This window comes from Drosophila novamexicana, unplaced genomic scaffold (genome assembly GCF_003285875.2).
Source record: "Drosophila novamexicana strain 15010-1031.04,08,12 unplaced genomic scaffold, DnovRS2.1 tig00000820-arrow-pilon, whole genome shotgun sequence".
NCBI classification, from domain to species: Eukaryota; Metazoa; Arthropoda; class Insecta; order Diptera; family Drosophilidae; genus Drosophila; species Drosophila novamexicana.
In genome coordinates, this window is record NW_020824828.1 from 774,387 (window position 1) to 793,052 (window position 18,666).

The following is an 18,666-nucleotide window of genomic DNA, read 5'->3' on the forward strand; positions in this document are numbered from 1 at the left end:
TCCACATAGCTCCCTCTCACTCTGGCTGGCAGCTATCCCTTTCTGATACACACTTTGCGGTTTGCACTTAATGTTAACGCATTGAGTTGGTTTTTAATTTTATTAAATTGTTTTAAACACTACAATTAATTTGTTAAAAGGCCATAAACAAAAATTTTTGTTCTTAATGTGTGTGAGTGTGTGTATGGGTGCATGTGTCTGTGTGGGTGTGTGAGAGAGTGTGTTTTCTTCGCTAATTTTGCAGTTATTTCATTTTCGGGCTGTGTCTTATTGGGTTATAATATGTATAATAATTTCCTGGGTCTTATAATTACAATGGCAAACAATAATTACATTTCAATATGTTTTCATGCATAATGATGCGCTCATGTTTAGATCATTATTGTTGCAAAATTAAAATTGCTGCATACCCTTTATGCACGTAAGTGTCTACCTGTCGTGGTTGTGTGTGTGTGTTTGTGTGTTGTGTGTAATCAAGTGTAGTCGTGTGTGTGAGCTGTGTTAGTTTTCTTCTCTCTTCATTTTTATGTTGCATTTTTTTCATATTTGTTTGTTTGCATTTTTTTTGGTTGTTTTTTAAACGTTTTTCAATAAATTAGCAATAAACAATTGAAAGGTGTTTGAAATAAAGATGTGCATGGCATCATTTTGTTTTTTTTTTTTTATGTTTTTTTGTTTTTTGTTTTTGCTGCTACTTTTGCTCTCTAGTTGTTGTTGTTTTGTGTTTGTTGTTGTTGTTATTTTGTTGTAGTTGCCTTTGCCGTCGTTTTAACATCTTTCATCTCTTCAATAAGGACGTCAATTCAATGAGGGCATGTGTGCATCATGCCAATTGATCTCAATGTTGGGCCACTTGGTCTGCAGGCAGGTGACCATCGGATTTGAGGTGCAAATCGACTTGAGATCGCCCTCCAGCAAAATGGCCGAGCCACAGTAGTAGCGCACCTGTGTGAAAATAGTAGACACTCTCATCAAATAGATGACATGCAACGAAATGCTACGGCAAATAAAATCGAGAAAGCAAGGATATCTTCGGCACGCCAAAGATTTAATACCCTTGTTCACATAGTGTGAGAACAGTGAGATCGCCAATGCTTAGTTAAGTGAATAGTGCTTTATAATATAGTAGTTCGATATTGATCTAATCAATAAATGGCGAGTTTGGTTTGTCTTGATAAACAAAAAGACTCGATTCTTCCTTTAGAGCTATATGATATAGTCCGAAGCTAATAGAACTGGTAGAGCTCGTATATGCAACTTTTGGTTAAGAAAGCAGAATATTCTCCTATGGCAACGTGGTCTAATATTGATTAGATTTTGCTTGTATTCTGTCAAGATTTCTACATTATATATTAGTCAGATCCGGTAAGTTCCGACATATGTAAAGCCCGCAACTGCAACACGGGTCTATGCAAAATCTCATATGTTTGTATAGAAACAGACTAAATGGCTAAATTGGGTCGTAAATGGGTCCTTCTACCTTCTTCCTTCTTCGTGGCAAAAGTATAATGTTCGATAAAGATTCAACTGGGACTCAATTCTTAATTTGCCTAATTATCTTAGGGTAAATTACAAAACAGCAAATATCATACTATATAAATCGGAAAGACCTTAAGGAAGGTGCGAACAGTACAGTTCACAATCAACGATAGGTTTTTACCAACAACATGTTGGCAGCATTAAAATACAAGTAATTTTGGTGGAGACACCTTACAGAAATCGAATTCAGCTTAATGATATAGTGCTGCGATCCAGCATATGTGCTGCCTGCAGTCCACGAAGAAATCTATGCCAATGTTCTTCAAGGCAGCTTCGAAACTGAGAGACTAACAACAGACGGACAACTCAACTCATGCTCCTGTTTTAGATTATAATAAGGGATTGAAGGGATGCCTTCAGTGAGTCACATAATTTGAGCATTTTAGCAACCTTAATGCTTACCTTGTTGTTATCGTTAGAGCCGGGTATGCCATTGTAGTGCAGCAGCTCGAACGTGTCCGGCGTTGAGCGGCGCTCCAGCGGAAAGAATTCATCCATGAAGGCATTCAAAAGTATGATGCCGAGATTCTCTGGATCCAAACGCTTTTGCATGAGACTAACACTATGTTTGGTGTAAGGGGATGGAGATGAAGAAATTAGGCACTCGTCTAGCAGCAGAGGTCAGGAGCAACTTACTATCCCGGCTCGCTGACCAGATTCAATGCGGCTAGCACATCACGGAGCAAGGTGCTCGATATGAAATTGTTGCCCTCCGGATCGTAAGACTTGAAGACCCGACGTCCCGTCTCCGATGGTGTCTCCGGCGAGACGAGCCTCTTTTCATTGCTAAACAAAACTGTAGCATAAAACGGAATGTTAATATATATGGTATATGGATAAGTAGTATTACTACTCACCAGTTAAATGCGTGTCAGAGCCCATTACCCAAACTGGGTAGCGTGGATTCTTAAAAAACGAGCCCACTGTACAGTAGCGCATCTGCTCCATTAGTGTTATGAATCCAATATCGCTCTGCTCACAAATGCCGCGCAGCTTTAGACCGCCCACATCCTGCTCATTGTCCCAGACATGGGCAACGGCGCGTCCAGTTAGCATCAGATTGATCAACGATTGTGCCCCATAGCCATATGTGCTGTGTATCAGCGGCTCCGATGTGTCCGATATATCAGATGTCACCTGTTCGGTGCCCTTGGTTAGGAATACCGAATACATAAACAACAGCACACCGTACGTATTCGATAGCTGACTATAGTTTTCCACATAGTAGCGAGCCACCTCGGCAATGTGCTCAAAGTGGAGCGTATGCAGGCGCTCATGAAATTGATCTGGTGTCAGTTCCAAATTCAAGCGTGTGGTGACCAATGCTGCATCGTTTTTGGTAGCGACAGTAGCAGCAGGAGCGGCTTTACCAGCCGCATCAATTCCAATTGTCTCCTCCGCCTCAACAGCCGCTTCAATTGCATCAGTGGGCGGCGTCAGGCGACGCTCTTTGGTTGATCGCCGTTGCAGTGTGACAATTTTATAACGCGGCGCTCGGCAGTTCTTCAATATGTTGCACAAAGCTTCGATGAGCAAACTCTGGCATTTGTCACTGGGTAGCTGGTAATGAGAATAAATCGTTTTACTATTGCCAGGCAGTTTCGTGTGGGCGGGTGCGCGGGCGGTTGCGTGGGCGGATGCGTGGGCTGAACTTACCTTTGTTAATTGTATGCCTGGCATTTCCATGATAATTATCTTAAGCAAGTACGCCTGCACGGGCGCTATCACAGCACAAGGACCGCCCTGTTTTTGCACCAAAGCCGAGGGCTCCACATCACTAAACTCAAAGCCTGCAAATGCATTTATAATTGTAGAGATACACACACATACACACACACATGCATGCACACCTACGCACGCACACATATAAAAAGCGCGCGCTGTTTGGGGGCGCTGTCGTTTCGGGTGGTGCAACACGTCGACTTACCTTGAGACCAACGCTTGAATACATCTTCGCGCACACTGTCGCCCCACAGCAAGTGTATAATCTCGCGCAGCTCTCGCATGTCGCTCTCGTTGGGACGCAGCAGTTGCTGCTGTTGTTGTCGTCCAGCAGCTGGCGCTGTTGATGATGGTGTACTGCCACTGGCCATGGATGATATTTCTTGCTGCTGCTGTTGTCCTGCTGTGTTGTGTGACTGCGATTCCAAGGCTGTTGACGCCAACGTCATCGACGCCGTAGCTGATGCAGTTTTCGGCGAGGCGCACTTTTCGCTGCGCTGCTCCCGTTCGCATGCGTCGCTCATCTCGAGTCGTTTTCTTTGCTGTAGGAGGGAGGGGGATACGGGTATTGGAATCACAAAATGTATTCGCCTTTATCGAAATCGAAATACAATAAACGCAAAGTCAACTATTTAGGTTGGCATTTTTTTTGGCTATGCAAATGCAACAGTGTAGGGATGTAAAAATATGGGTGCATCAATGCCTATCGATACGATTGCACGATAATTGCGAATGCAAGTGCTGCCAATGCATGCTAGTGATGACACTTAACAACTGATTGTCCCTATGTGCCCATATATCGATTGCTGGTGAAAAATATATATATCGTTCTGCAGCTGCTTTTAACAGGCAATCGCAAATTTTCTACAACTAACTACGGATTGCATTTAAGGAAATCCAATACACTTTTGTAAAATCCCTTATTTCTAGAACTTAATCGTTTTAATCGTTTTTTTTGTTGTATAATTCCTAGATGTCTGTAATCAGCTACGAAGCGCTCAATTGCAATTGAAAAAATTGAGTTTTATATCGATATAACATCGGTTGGTTTATTTGTAGCATTTTATAACATTGGGTTACTTAACACCTTACACATCATTAACGTTGCTTGCTGAACACTAATATTTGCACTTCAAAAACGACAAACTGATTAATTTGTACATATTTTATAAATGCAAAATGTATCGAAGTGATCAGCATTCAGTGAATAGATCCGGTGAATATCGATTTATCGACACGATCACAGCAAACTTGGTTTTTAATAGCACAAAACAAAAGCGCGCCATGAAACCGAAGTGCATATTACCCAAACATTCGAAGATAAAAACTAAAGGCAGCCTTGTTGCAAACGCAACTAACAACAGGAAGCCTGAAAATGGACGCGTCTATTACTGTCGCTCCTGTTTGGTGGCCTTTCCTCGGTTTCTCGTCTGCAAGGCACATGAGCAGCTGTGCGATACACGGATCGCCCGACTGCACATATGCAAATATTGCCTCACATTGTATGGCGATGAGCAGCTGCGTCAGCGGCACATCCAACGCAAACACATGGACGGCCGCTATATGTGCCTGCAGTGTGGCACATTTGGCAAGCGCTACAGCTCATCAATATTCCTGTACAAGCATGTGGTGTCATGGCATGGCGAACACTCGCTCTTCTACTGCGCCATGTGCGCGGACAACTGCAACGACGCGAAGGCGTTTAGCTGCATGAGCGACCTGATTGCCCATGCCGAAAGCGACCATAGTCTGCAAGGAGATGGCAGCGTTGTCGACGAGACTGAGGATCTGGAAATGCTTGAGGAGAACATTGACGAGCTGCTGCCTACTGTCGATTGGGACGATGATCTAACATTTGGCTGGCCCATGGATTTGGATAAGGAGTCCTGCATTGCCGATCCAAAGCCCAAGCCCAGCGCCTATGTTTGTCCGCTTTGTGCCAATGGATACACCGGCAGCATCAGTCTGCTCAAGCACATTGAGAAATCGCATAATCGCAATCCACTTGACTGCATTTTCTGTGGCAAATCGCACAAAAATCGGGAGGCCATCCGAGCACACTTGCAGCGCCAGCATGTCCTATTGCGCGCCCACATCTGTAGCGTGTGCCAAGCGGATTTTACTACCGCCGACCATTTGCTGAAGCACATGAGGAGCAAGCACCTGGAGCGGGCGCACGTCTGTCCCGAGTGCGGCAAATCCTTTGCCCAAATTAGTCATCTTACCGAGCACATGTTGTCCGAGCGGGGGCATATAAAACACACCTGCAATCTATGCAACACGCAGTTCTTTCGATCCATCGACCTCTCGCGCCACATTCAGCTTAAACATTCTACAAACTTATAAAGAGGTAAGCTCTAGACTATTCTATTTCATATGTCTCAATAGGCAATTGTATAATTCTCTCGCAGAATCAAGTTAACTTAATGTTACCCGGTACTCACAACCGACTGCACAATACCCTGTTGAAAGTAATTAACAGCTTTCAAACGGTGCAAATATGAGCTTTTTTTTAAATTGCGCGGGCTGGTGGGAAATATATTTAGAAGATGGTGAACAGTTTTCAAATCTGATTTAGATTCTAGAAATTTCACGTCCTCAGAGAAACGTTTTACCTAAAATCGAATCGCATAGAAAGGTGGTCTCACAAGCATGAGATAAAATATATATATATATATATCAGTCTATTCAATTATATAATCTTAGCCCACTTTGTGATTAACACCATACAACTCGATCGTGTGTAAAATGGTTAAATCTGAACTTAAAATAACTATATTTATCTTATTTAAATTGTGCCTTTGTAAATATCAAGTAAATGCATAAGCTTAGCAGCGCATTGTAAATGCGTGTTACAAATTGCACATAAGTTCTATATATTCGTGTTCGTACACACACACACACACACACACACAAACATTTGACATCTGTGAAAAGTTGTTTGACTTTTAAGACCTTTGGCTGTCGCTTAAAAGCGCCTACACATGCTCTGTTAATTAACAGCGCACCTGCTGCACCCCCAAGCATTTGCACACAGCAGTCAGCCGCCTGCCTTAACAGTTACTGTAAGAGTAGGAAAAGAAAAAAATAAAAACGTTGTGATCGCAGCAGCCGTGCGCGAGCGGCTGGGAGCGCGTCCGTTACGAACTGAGAGCGTCGGAGCGCAACAGCGGCGGCAGCGACGCCAGCGGCAGCGGCTGCGGCAGCGAATTAAACGTTATTGTCATTAAAAGTCTTGCTGTTGGCCCACACAGGCGACAGTTTTGAACGAATCGTGCTTGTGTTTGGATTGTCACGTTGTTGTCGCTGCCGACGCCGAACAGTTAACAGTTAACAGTTCTTGTTTTTGTTTTTGTACGTGCATTCTGCAAAAAAAAAAATATATAAAATTAAACTTGTGTTTCACATTAGATTTGTGTTAACGACACAGTCGACATTTCGCGTAAGTGCATATGCAAAGATTTAACTTAACTACCAAAAAAATAGAAAAAAATAGAAAAGAAAATCAAAAAACCAAATAAAACTGTGACGATCACCGAACGCGACCCTCAGTCGACTACTTTTTTTTTTGTTATTGTGTTTCTATTTTTTGTTGCTTAATTTTTTTTTTAACATTTGTTTTTGTTCGTGCATTGTTTTGTTGGTATTTGGGCCCAAAGCTTTTGTTGCTATTGTTATTGTTATTGTTGATATTGTCGCTTTAATTAACTAAAACCAGAACAACATTTGATCAGTCATCGCAGCGAATTGTAATTTGTAACTTTGTTCTTAATGTTGTTGAAGTGAAGCAACAAAAAAAAAAAACACAAATTAAAAAAACAATAAAAAAAACCCCGTGCAAATCGTTGCGCTTGACTTAACGCATATTCCGACGAGTTTTATAATCAACGAACGGTTTAAATATATACCTGAATCAAGCGTGTGTAATGTGCGAATTGAATTAGCCAGCCAAAATGAAACTAATTACATTACTGGGGCGACATTTAATCAAATGTCTATAACTGAGAAAAGCAAGCCTTCAATTCATAAATCAGAGCTTTGATTCAATATCATCGAACTTAAGAGAATCCTTAGCCATCATTTGAGATATAAGTTATCTAAAATAAAGTACAAATCAAGTATAATTCAATATCATCAAACTTATGAGAACTTGTCTAAAACCTAATCTAAAATAAAATACTGCAATAAATATATCGAAACTTACAATTTCATTAACGCATCTTCAAGAAAACAACTATTTTTGTTTTGAGAAGAAAAAAAAAACCCGCTTTAAACTGGAATTTAAGTGTTTGAGCCGGGTTAGGTTCAGGTTCAATTGGATTTATAAATAATCAGCTTTAACATACATCTAGTTGAAATGGGATTTCTGAATAAAGCAAGAAAGTGCGCAATTCTCATCGAATATTCACAATACAGAGTGTTTTTATCAATATGAAATCTTATTCCCTACACGCTCTCTCAATTTTGTCTCGCTGGGTTTTTGCCCTCAACCACCGAGCTCTGAACTCAACCGATCCAATCTACCAAGCCGCCTGGGGCCCATCAAATCCATAATTTATCTTGTAGAACTGCCCCAGTCGCCCGCAAGACCAGCCCTCTACCTCAGAGCTGGTGCATACATGTTGTTATTAAGCCTACTAAACATGTCTTCTTCTCTTCATGTTTAAACAAGGGGTATCTTACAATAAACCTTACTCATTATGCTGCAACATATTGCAAGGGTTATGTGACAAAGGGCGATCATAACCCACCCTTCAAAATATATACATATAAACTGGATATGTAATTATATACATATAAATATATATTTCTATATTATATATGTTATATTACACTTGCCATAGCTTAGTGCAGGGTATATCCTGGACGAGAATCTCTGACCAAAGCACTTTTACTTATTTTTTGTAATACCCTTTTCCCATTTAAAATGACTTAGGAAAGGGTATACTCGTTTTGTGCAATTTTATGCAGCCGGTAGAGTTAAAGCATAAGGAGCTAAGATTTTGCAATATGATATATGCATGTATTTAATCGTGTATTTCATATGCAGAACGAGCTCATTTTTTGGGCGATATTGTTTACCATTTTCATACTATAATACATATATCTCGATTTAGAGCTTTGTACAGGGCATCTGCTGGCGAATAGCACTCACTAAAGCCCTCTATAATTGTAATTGATTTGCGTTTTTGCGTGCGCGGCGCGCAGACGCTTCTGTTATCTGTCTCTCTGTTGTTTTTCTGTTATTGTTATTGCTGCTGCTGCTTGTTGTTGTTGTTGTTGTTTGTTGGGGTGGCATTGCATTGGAAATTGAAATTGGCACTCGTGCGCAATGGGAAAGCTTTGCTGGCAAAGATGGCTGAGACGGCTGAGACCTCACCTGGCAACGGGAGCGGCATGACGCACCGCGCCGCAATGTGTCTGGCAGAACGGGTAAAACCGCAGCAGCAGCATAACAACAAATACGACAGCAGCGATCGTTTAACGACAATACAATGCAAACGCATTGGCTTATTAATTAAAACGTGCTTAATTTGTAATCTGTACGCAGGCAACGTAGTCATAGACGACATTGGCATGCGCTGCTGCTGCTGCTGCTGCTGTTACCGCCGTAACGCATGACTAAATACCGCACGATTAGTGATAAGCGGCGCCGGCGGCTGCGCAGCGCCAATTTTTCTATGTATGTATGCACGTCTAGCTAGTACACACACACGCACACGCACACACATGTACCTTTCGTTTATACATACATACAAATATTGCGAAAACCGATATTGCCTTGCATTTAACAGTTGTCGTAGCAGCAAATAGCCTTGACTCATGCTAACAGCGCCCTGTTAACTGACTGAAGTTTAAATTTGCTGCTTCCTGCAGCCACCCATGAATCACGCAGGTGAGCGAGCAACATACAACAACAACAACAGCAACAAGAAAACTGCTGTCATATCAATCAGCATTTGTTTGCTTAATGCCAAAGAAAAGAAAGAAATAATAATAATAAAATAAAAAAGGCTGGCGCATTGATAGTAACGCACATATGATTGTTGTTCTTGTCTCGCTGATTACATAAATAAACACTTCTACGCGTGCGCATGTGTTTTGTGCGGGCATCATCAGTGTGTACACAAAAAAAAAAAAAGCGCGTGCATGTATGTATATGTACATGTACATAAATATTTATGTTATTGTAATTGGCTACGCTGTAAAACTAAGCTTTTAATGCGTTTAAACAAACTTCTCTTACCGTTAGGTACTGTGACGCTGCTGACTTTAAGAGCCAAAGCTATTTTTAAACAACCTGCAAGCGCATACAACACACACACACACACACAAACGAACGCACACGTACACACCAATACACGCATGCGCCCTATCGCTCGTCTCTTGTGGTATTCCATTTCTGGTTTTTGTCATTTTGTTTTTATGCGTGGCATTCTTCGGCTCGCGCGAGCTTTCAAATGCTTGCAACTTGTGGGGGGCCATTTTGCATATTGTTGCATTTTCATGAATGAATTGCAACGCATTGGTGTTATTATTGTGCCTGCTGCTGCTTAGCTGATAAACTGCCTTGAGCTGCTCGCTATCAGCGTTTGCATGCTTTGTTTTTGTTTTGCATGCCATTATCGGCAAACAACAGCCGCAGCAGCAGCAGCAGCGGCAGCAGCGTCAGCAAATGAAAATGAAAATGAAACGCGCTCACTGACCTATAATAAGAATTTTCATAACTATGCATGCCATGCATGTAAGGCATGTGCATGTAACTGCACACACAGGCACATATGCATATGCATATACATACATAGACCACACAATATGTAAGGACTACAGCTTGATATGGGGAACTTAATTAAAAGATTCGCCTTTTAGTTATGTACTTCTCTTCAACATAATTAAATTATCTTACGAGATATCGAATCCATTCATAAAATGTAATTGAATTTCCGCTTCCGATCGAAGCTAAACATATCCAAACCACTTTCTTTTATAGTATCTGTTATTATTTATGCCAGCTTTTAGTCTATTTCTTCACATTTATCGAACTTGTTCTAATTGCATAATGTGTGTGAATTATTATTGGATTCTATCATATGAGAAACAAGAACTTCGTCTTTAATTGATCAACAATATGAAGTTCAAAACCGAGAAATAAATTAGGTTTATAATCAAATATTATTTGTACTTTCGTTTCTTATATAATCATTCTGCTTTTAACCATCTTATCGTTTTACTGCAATGAAAATTGAACTTTTTTTTTAAATTTCCTTAGCTTCATGCGGTGTGTGTCACGCCGAAAGAATTTCCCAAGTCGTATGCCGGAAATTGGGAAACCTTTTACTATTCATGAATACCTTTGCGTAGCGTTTTGTAGTACTGTCACGAATCTATAGGGTATTGTCAGCTACGATCAGGACAATGCAATGTCTTGTCAACCTAGCTAGTATCTTATGTATATATATATCTTATTTGGTAACCAAGTACAGTTTGGGGGATATTGTAAATACGCTTAATGGAAAACACTTTTAAGGAATTGTTTTACTATTATGCTGATGATGCTGATGATATCGTATAGCTTTCAGTAAAGTTATGTGCATATGCACGTGACTATTTGTGAAGGTGCTCTACAGATCAAACCCTTTGCCTACATCTTCTAGGGGGGGCGTGGCAAAACTAAAAATGAACTATATCTCTTTGATGAATGGCTAGCCTGTTTTCAACTGTCGGACTGTGAAAGAGTATCACGCAATCGGCTGCATCCGCCTGCAACATTCTTGGTTGTTGTTTTCCAAGCTTCCGGACAAGAAGCCTACGCGCCAGCGCCAGCTTATCGAAGTAGCCAGCTGATTGAAGAGTCAGATCAACCAGGCCAACCAAATAAACATTGTCCATTCATGGCCAACAGTGGCAAGTGTCGCGTATTCAACTATCCTATATGGAAGGCTGTGTACACGGGGTATGCTCGTTTAAGCATGGCATACATTGAAGACTCCAGTTTGATACTTGATTTAGGCCAAATAAATTGATTGTGACCCTAATACTATAAATAAAATATATTTCAAGGTTGCAACTCGTACGGTTCAAACCTGGAATTTCAAGTCGAATCTTAGGCCCAAATGATGATATTCAATAAAGAGCGGAAGGGGAATTTGAAGGGGGGCTCAAACATTGCATTTTCTAGCCATATAAGGTAGATGCCAATTTTGGGTAGGGATTAAATTTAGCCCGAAAGTTCTATATGAAAATATTTACGGCTTGCAATATTCTCAGTGGAACGGGCAATTAGAAATTGCAAATGGAATTGTTTTTCATGGAAAATGTAAGACTAGCCAGGGTTTGAACCGAAAGGTAGGCAGCTGGCTCAAACCGTAAATCAAACTAGCGATTTGAATTATTATGATTCCTTATATTATTATTATGGAAATTGGATGAAATCCATTTTGTTCGGTTCGGTAAAGGGCACCTTCACTCAACACAGGGTATTTTCATGTCGGTCAGCTGCTTATTGCCGAATACCCAAGCAATCAGTTTGACGATTTACTTATTGATATGCCCGACGCATGGTTGTGAGCTCACACACACACACACACACACTCGCACACTCGCACAAAAATATACATTTGTATGCGTGTGCGAGCGTGTGTATTTATGATAACGCTGCATTTGTTGTTATTCTTTATTTATTGTTGCGTCTACTTTTGTATCAATGTCAAGTTAACCATAAAAAAAAAGGTTTTGTCACTTACAGTTGACAACAATACAACAACAAATACTGACCCCAATTCCAGTTGGTTCTGTCTGCAAGTATGTGTGTGGGTGGGTATGTGTGTGTGTGTGTGCACACCTGCTGCATTGACTCGTACAGCCGGTGACTAACCCATAAATAAATCAGCTAACAGAACCAGCAACCACATCCTCCACTGACGTCTTCTCGCTCATCATAAATTTGGCCATAAATCAGAGTCAACTAGACAAATGAAAAGCTCTGCTCTGCTTGAATAAGCTTCTAAATACAAACATGTTAAGTGTTGTGCTCTCTCTCTCTCGCGCGCGCTCACACTCATCATTTCCACGGCTTTGCTCTATTTGCAGACAACGACGACAACAAGTGACAGACAGCGATAACAGTGCACACGTTAACAGCGCGCCAACAACAGACGTTTAGCCATGACACAAACCCAGCATACAACGCGCAGTTGCAGCAGCAGCAGCAGCGATTTACAGCATGCGCAGCAGCGACGTCGACGCCAAATGCCAAAGCAAATTTCGGCACTGCTGCTGTTGCTGCTGTTCAGCTGCGGCGCAGCCGTTACGACTGCCGCCGCGACTGCGCAGTCGCGCATCTATGCGCGGCCGCAGCGTGCAATAGACGACGCTGCCGCCGAAGTCGAGGCAGCGGAGGCGACGAGCTGCTGCCAGGGCGCAGCAGCCGCATCTGTTGAGCCTGTCACGGTGAGTATACACAGTTTGGCGCCAACGCGTCGCACCGAGACGTTGCATATTTGGGTCAGCTGCAGTTGCAGCGCCAGCAGCGCCCGCTTTGATAAGAGCCACGCAAATGGACAGCGTGCCCTGGCCTGGCATTGATAGTGGCCGCCTTTTGATGCCAAGACAAATAGCGCGCATATTCCCCTTTAATTAGGCGTTACTCATGCGGCCACCTCGCACTTGTATTTGCTTTGCCAATTAAAAGATAAATCCACCCCCCACCACTCCTTTCACCCATCTGCGTAGGGCAGCGCCTTCACCTCAAAGCAGAAGTCGCAACGGAAATGATATTTTTGGAATATTTATGCGAGTTGGCAGTAAACAAACGTTACGCGTGTGTTTACATAGATACAGATACGGATACGAATACACCTGCAGATACAGATACATACCAAGATATAGATACAAATACAGATACGGATACAGTTACAGTTATCAGCAAAAACAATTGGTTCGTATTTCGCCGCTTTGCGCTTTTCTTAGAACTGCGCCTGCAATATGTGAATGGAATTTTTATTGTTCCTGACAACGGAAACGTTGCGTCTAATCGAATTACGCTTTTTAAAGTTCAGTTAATCTTTAAGTTACCGGTAAAAAGTGCTTGGAATAATTGGATGTTTACATGAGCGTTACCTAGCTAAGCAATACACAAACAAGACAACAAGCCATATTTTTGCAAAAGCCTTTCATTCACCTTGTTTGCAGTTATCTTGACTTTCATAAAGGAATTTCCACTTGAACTCATATGCCTGTTATTTAATTTCCCTTAGACACCTGAACACACACTCTCTCTCTCTCTCTCTCTCTCTCTCTCTGTCGATCTGGTCTATATAGGTATCTATATAGTATTTGTCTGTGCTGCAACTTACCCCATAGAAGCTCCACATGAATGCAGGTTGTTCAGCTTTCCCTTAATTTCTGTGTTGCATTTGTGGTAATAATGTACATATGTTGATTTGAATTTATGTGTTGCCTTCTTTCTAAATGCTACTAGGATCTGCTCTCTATAGTCTATTCTCATTTCACATCTTCAGCCATCGGGCAGTGCCTACTACGATCTTACACTGTAACAAATAGTTGCGCAATACGCAAGATCAAAATTCTTTGCTGGCTTACTGCTTACTTCGGACGTGCTTCCTCCCTTAGCCTCTGAGTATACATATATATTCTTGGAAAACTTCGGTATTTAATGTGCGATCCTTATGAAATTTTCAGGGCATAAACGTGGCATACAAATGTGTGTAAATTCCAAAGCGGAAGATGATACGTCGAAAAATGCGTTTCTTTTAGCAATTTTGCTAGAAGCGCTGTAGGTATCCAGAAAGTTAAATATTTTGTATATATTTATATGCGCTACGAGAATCTACAAACCAAATTAGTTCTCACTAGCTGCTAAAAGTTCCGACTTGCTCAAAAAACAGGATTTCCAGATCGATTCTTATCGATTTCATGAAAACGCGACAAGTTATCGCTGATTGGCAGCTCAAGCTGTTCTGCTCGAGCAAATGAAGGAGCTACGTTCCAAATTTCAAGTCCAATCATTCCAATTGGAATGGGTTTAGGCCATAAAATAATTGTATGTAGTTTGAACAGCTTGAATAGCTATTTTCGTGCCCACTCTCACTCCCTCTCTCTCCCTTCTCGCTCTCCTGCTGTTTACGTGCTAATTAGTTAGTAGCCACTAAATGGCAACTAGCGGCAGCTGCTGGTGACACCATGATTCATGGTCAAGGCACGAAGCCGCGACTCGACATTGACGCCAATGCGAGCGACGTGTCAATTGGTCAATCAGGCAATACAACAAACAGCTGAACAGCCCGGAATGGTATTTGGCACGTGTTTCGTATAGGGAATACGCTGTGGCTTGAATACCCTCTCCGCGCGGGTTGACTCAGCTCTCAAAGATATTTGGCTCTGGACGATACCAAAAACAAAAAATATGCTGCGCATGTTTCAATGGAATTTGTTGGCTAACGTATCGCTATTGGCCTGGCCAGTGACTAATCTGCCGAGGGGCAGATACAGATACAGATACAGGTACATATGCTGCCGCATCTCTATGTACAGGTGTTTTCTATTGATTGCATTCGTCTGAGCCTTTGTTTAGCTGTTTTTCCAGACAAAACAGAGCCAAGCACTTCGTGGAACGCAATAAATGAGCTTATTCTTCTCCGTTATTGTTTAGGGGCTTCGCGTGTTTTGACACATGTGCGTTTTAGTTGCTCTGTTAGTTAATTCAATTCATATCTAATCATTACATGAATCGCCGTCGTCGGCAGAGCCAGGCAGCCAGGCCCAGTTGACATGCTCCGCTGCCATTTCGCAAGCTTGCGCTTGAACCACTTGCGAATTATAATCTCGTGCTTTTGAACCGAGCACCGATTACTTAATCGGTAAAGAATTCTCGAGAAATCACGAAAGAATTTCCACAGAAATACATATTGAAAATAACAAATTTGCCGCAATATCAATAAAAGTTGTTTTTCTGTTAAAACAACGAACCGAACCTGTTCCTATAAGCTATTGCATCTCTTTAGAACTGAGAGTTTATTGTATTGATGGAGAAACAGGTGAGAGTCCTCTGGTTAGCCTAACATAACCCAAAAGTTCTCGGGCCTGGAATGTCCCATTCGGGTTACCTTGGGCCCAGCGCATGCCAAAGCTGTCGCTTTAAGCATTTGAAGCATTTGGAAAATGTGTTCTCAAATAACTTGGTAGAGTTTCTTGTGCAAACGTTTTGAAATGTTTTGGGCAAAGATCGCAGTTATATCTCCACAAATGCGTTATTTTTCTATTTTGTGAGAAACGCTGAAAGTTATCCGAAAAGTGAGATATTTATATAAATCTACGAGAATCGATATGCGCATTCCTATAATCGATATTTATCGATTTCGTGAAAAAAAACGTTTGAATAATAGCTAATTATAATAATGCAACAAATATAAATAATGTTAATATTAATAAAAACAATTTGCGTTTCCTTTCGCACAGCTCGCGCTGGAGTTGGGCAATTTGACGGCAGAATTTGGCGAAGCTGATGGCTCCGGCGAGTCCTCTAAGGGTAAGAAGCGCTATGAAAAGAAATATATTTCTATAAAACTAATGTAATCCCTCACTTTACACTTGCTGCCACAGAGAACTTCAAGCGCAGCGTGTCACCTGGTAAGTGACACCATAAAAGATAGATTTTATAGATTCGCTCTCGAGGCAATTGCTAATCGGTTTCTGACCCGTTTCAGCTGCTGTGCGCAATGCAACGCCCGCGAGCTGCTCGCCACAGCCCACCATTGTGGAGCTGAAGCCACTGACGGAGCAGGCCGGCGAGCAGACGGCATCGAATGTCTACTATACGCCGGCGTGCACGCGCATCAATCGATGCAATGGCTGCTGCGGCTCCACGCTGATCGCGTGCCAGCCGACGCAGACGGAGACGCTGCAGCTGCGCGTCCGGAAGGTGGAGCGTTTTGGGGCCAGCAGCAAGCGTGTATCTGCCATTGTCAGTGTGGAGCAGCATTTGGCCTGCAAATGCGATTGCCGCATCAAGGCCGAGGACTGCAATGCGTATCAGGAGTATCGCAAGGATCTGTGCCGCTGCGAGTGCCAAAACACGGATGCCCGCGACAAGTGCCTGGAGCAATCGGATCACAAATACTGGGACGATGCCAACTGCACCTGCGCCTGCCGCTACAATCAATCCTGCACCACCGGCACCGTCTTCGATGAGACGCAATGCAAATGCACTGATGTGAGTGACGGCTACGCCAACGAGATTCCATCAATTCGGCGATAGATTGATTCAAATCGAGTTTCGGTTGCGGTTACGGTTCCGTTTCTGGTTGTGGGTTGTTCTGTTTTCCGGGCTGGTTGTTGGTTTTGTTTGTCTAACGCTCATCCACAATGCAAACAGACATGAAAGGCACACAAGCTTTCCACTCAGGACATCAAAATCTGAATCAATTCGTGCATATACATATATATATATACTTTTATATATATATATATGAACGTTTCGTTTATTGTCTACGTTTAATTGCATAATTGTTGTGTTAATGTCCTAATTTAAAATGTGTTTCTGTTTTATTTTCTTTTATGTTTTATTTTAGATCAAAACTCTCGAGTATTTTTCCTAGAATACACACATTCTATAACACACTGAAAACTCATAGATCCTATGCGTGTTGTTGTTGTTGTTGTTGTTTGTTTGTTTGTTTCAAATATGTGATAAATATTTAAAATAAAATAAAAAGAAAGACAGCTTTATTTGCAGAAGAAATTCGAATATCATACATCACAGTCACATAACCACAATCAATCAATCAATCAATCAATCAATACAGCAACAAACAGCGGTTGAGTGAAAGAACCATTTGACAACAGAATTGATCAAAAAAAGAGAAAAAGAAATTTAATTTTAAAGAAAAAAAACATTTTGTTTGAACCAATTTGTGATACGTTTGCATTCGGAAATCGATATATGTATATGAATATTTGTAAAATTAAAAACGGTTAAATGATTAGGAATTCGTTTAGAGAATGTTTAAGGCAAATGTAACTTATAGCTGAGTTGAGGCCAAAACACACACAACGTTATTTGTGTTGCATTGTGTGAGTATTTTTGTTGATTTATGTTTATACATATGAACCCATCTATTATATATTATTATCCTGCATGTGCTTCGGTATCCTTAATCAACCCAGCTTCGTATAAATCTGCTTGATATTCCCCATATATAGTTAACAGCCATTAACCAACTGACTCTTATCATATACAATTATCCTAATCTATCAATATATATATTTATATATATTAATTATGTTTCTCTATACTCAGCCATCGGCGCCCAGCGATGTGGCGGACCGCAGACGCTTCATAGTACAGGCCGTTGCCGTGGAGCCGGACAACAGCACCCTCTACAGCGTCTAGGAGAGATTCTTCGGGCCGTTCGTACTGAAGTTTACTAAAGCATACACAAATTACACCTATACGTAATTTAAAGTACTTTATATTATTTATAAAACACATAGCTTTACTATCTTATCTAGCTATACAGCCCGTTCATATATTTCAGTATTCCATCTTTTGTTTTTTTTTTTTTTTGGTTTGTCCATTAATTTTAAAAGCGATTTTCATGTATTTGTTTTTTTTTTCTAAATGGGATTTTGTGTAGCTCCCAGAATTCGTGCATTCCATTTAATTATGTGTGTGTTTTTTTCATTTGCATTATTTAAGTTTTAAAGTTTTCGCATTTTACACAACATCTGTCAATCGTAGCTCTAAGACTTAAATAACAATCACAGTTCAATTGTCGTCTTTATGCGAACCAATTGTAGGCGAGTTACTATAATTATTAATTATATGTATCATTATTCCGTGTCCGTTACATGAAAAAAAAATCAATTAATAATGAAGATACGTCAAACGAAAATAGCAATGTTTTATTCGATTTGTGAATTATTTGGATTTCGGCCCATATAAAAAAAAAAATATTGTTTGTTATTTAAATTCACAGATTTGTGTTGGCTTATGCCAAAGCTTTGCGATAAATAATGTAATTAAAGTGTGCTAAAAAAAAAGGAATATAATAAATTCAAGAATTTTTTATTAAAAGGCATCAATAATTTGAAAATTATGCGAACGCTTACGACAATTCAAATATCTGAAAGATTCAGTTTAGGTAAATTGAAAGGCTGCAAACAAATTTTGAAACGCACCGGTTCAAACCCGGGATTCCTATTTATAGTATAGTATCAAGCGATATGCACAGGCGACACGGACATTGTGGTAAAGATCGAAGAGCGTCAGCGATGCTATTCAACTGAGTTATTTGAACGGCGATCAAGTGGCGTTAAGACTGTGTTCAACTGTTATATTGCCATTGATTAGGGCAATTGAAAGCAATGAGGCACTCATAAATCCCG

At 40.9% G+C, this 18,666-nt stretch overlaps 3 protein-coding genes across 4 annotated transcripts; 2 read left to right on the plus strand and 1 right to left on the minus strand.

Annotated features, from left to right (window-relative positions):
- Nucleotides 1-155: 155 nt before the first annotated feature.
- LOC115764263 (ubiquitin carboxyl-terminal hydrolase MINDY-3 homolog) lies at nt 156-13,726 on the minus strand. Its single transcript, XM_030707185.1, has 7 exons — nt 13,617-13,726; nt 3,467-3,803; nt 3,196-3,329; nt 2,397-3,099; nt 2,176-2,335; nt 1,942-2,101; nt 156-945 (listed from the first exon to the last, which is right to left on the minus strand). Exons 1-7 carry the CDS (start codon nt 13,632-13,634, stop codon nt 799-801), a joined length of 1,659 nt encoding a protein of 552 aa, XP_030563045.1. The 5' UTR covers nt 13,635-13,726; the 3' UTR covers nt 156-798.
- Nucleotides 4,329-12,426, plus strand: LOC115764264 (zinc finger and SCAN domain-containing protein 10). The gene is made up of 2 exons (XM_030707186.1): nt 4,329-5,611; nt 12,352-12,426. The coding sequence occupies exon 1, from the start codon at nt 4,441-4,443 to the stop codon at nt 5,605-5,607; it is 1,167 nt and encodes a 388-aa protein (XP_030563046.1). The 5' UTR covers nt 4,329-4,440; the 3' UTR covers nt 5,608-5,611; nt 12,352-12,426.
- On the plus strand, nt 6,515-18,319 carry LOC115764265. Of its 2 annotated transcripts, XR_004018016.1 has the most exons (7): nt 6,515-6,703; nt 12,352-12,711; nt 15,739-15,808; nt 15,883-15,909; nt 15,987-16,492; nt 16,851-17,352; nt 17,579-17,661. XR_004018016.1 is itself a non-coding variant. In XM_030707187.1 (6 exons), exons 2-6 carry the CDS (start codon nt 12,427-12,429, stop codon nt 17,669-17,671), a joined length of 981 nt encoding a protein of 326 aa, XP_030563047.1. In that variant the 5' UTR covers nt 6,518-6,703; nt 12,352-12,426; the 3' UTR covers nt 17,672-18,319. The 2 variants fall into 2 exon arrangements, 1 of the variants encoding a protein (XP_030563047.1); XM_030707187.1 differs by lacking the exon at nt 16,851-17,352 and having other exon boundaries at nt 6,518-6,703; nt 17,579-18,319.
- Nucleotides 18,320-18,666: the final 347 nt, after the last annotated feature.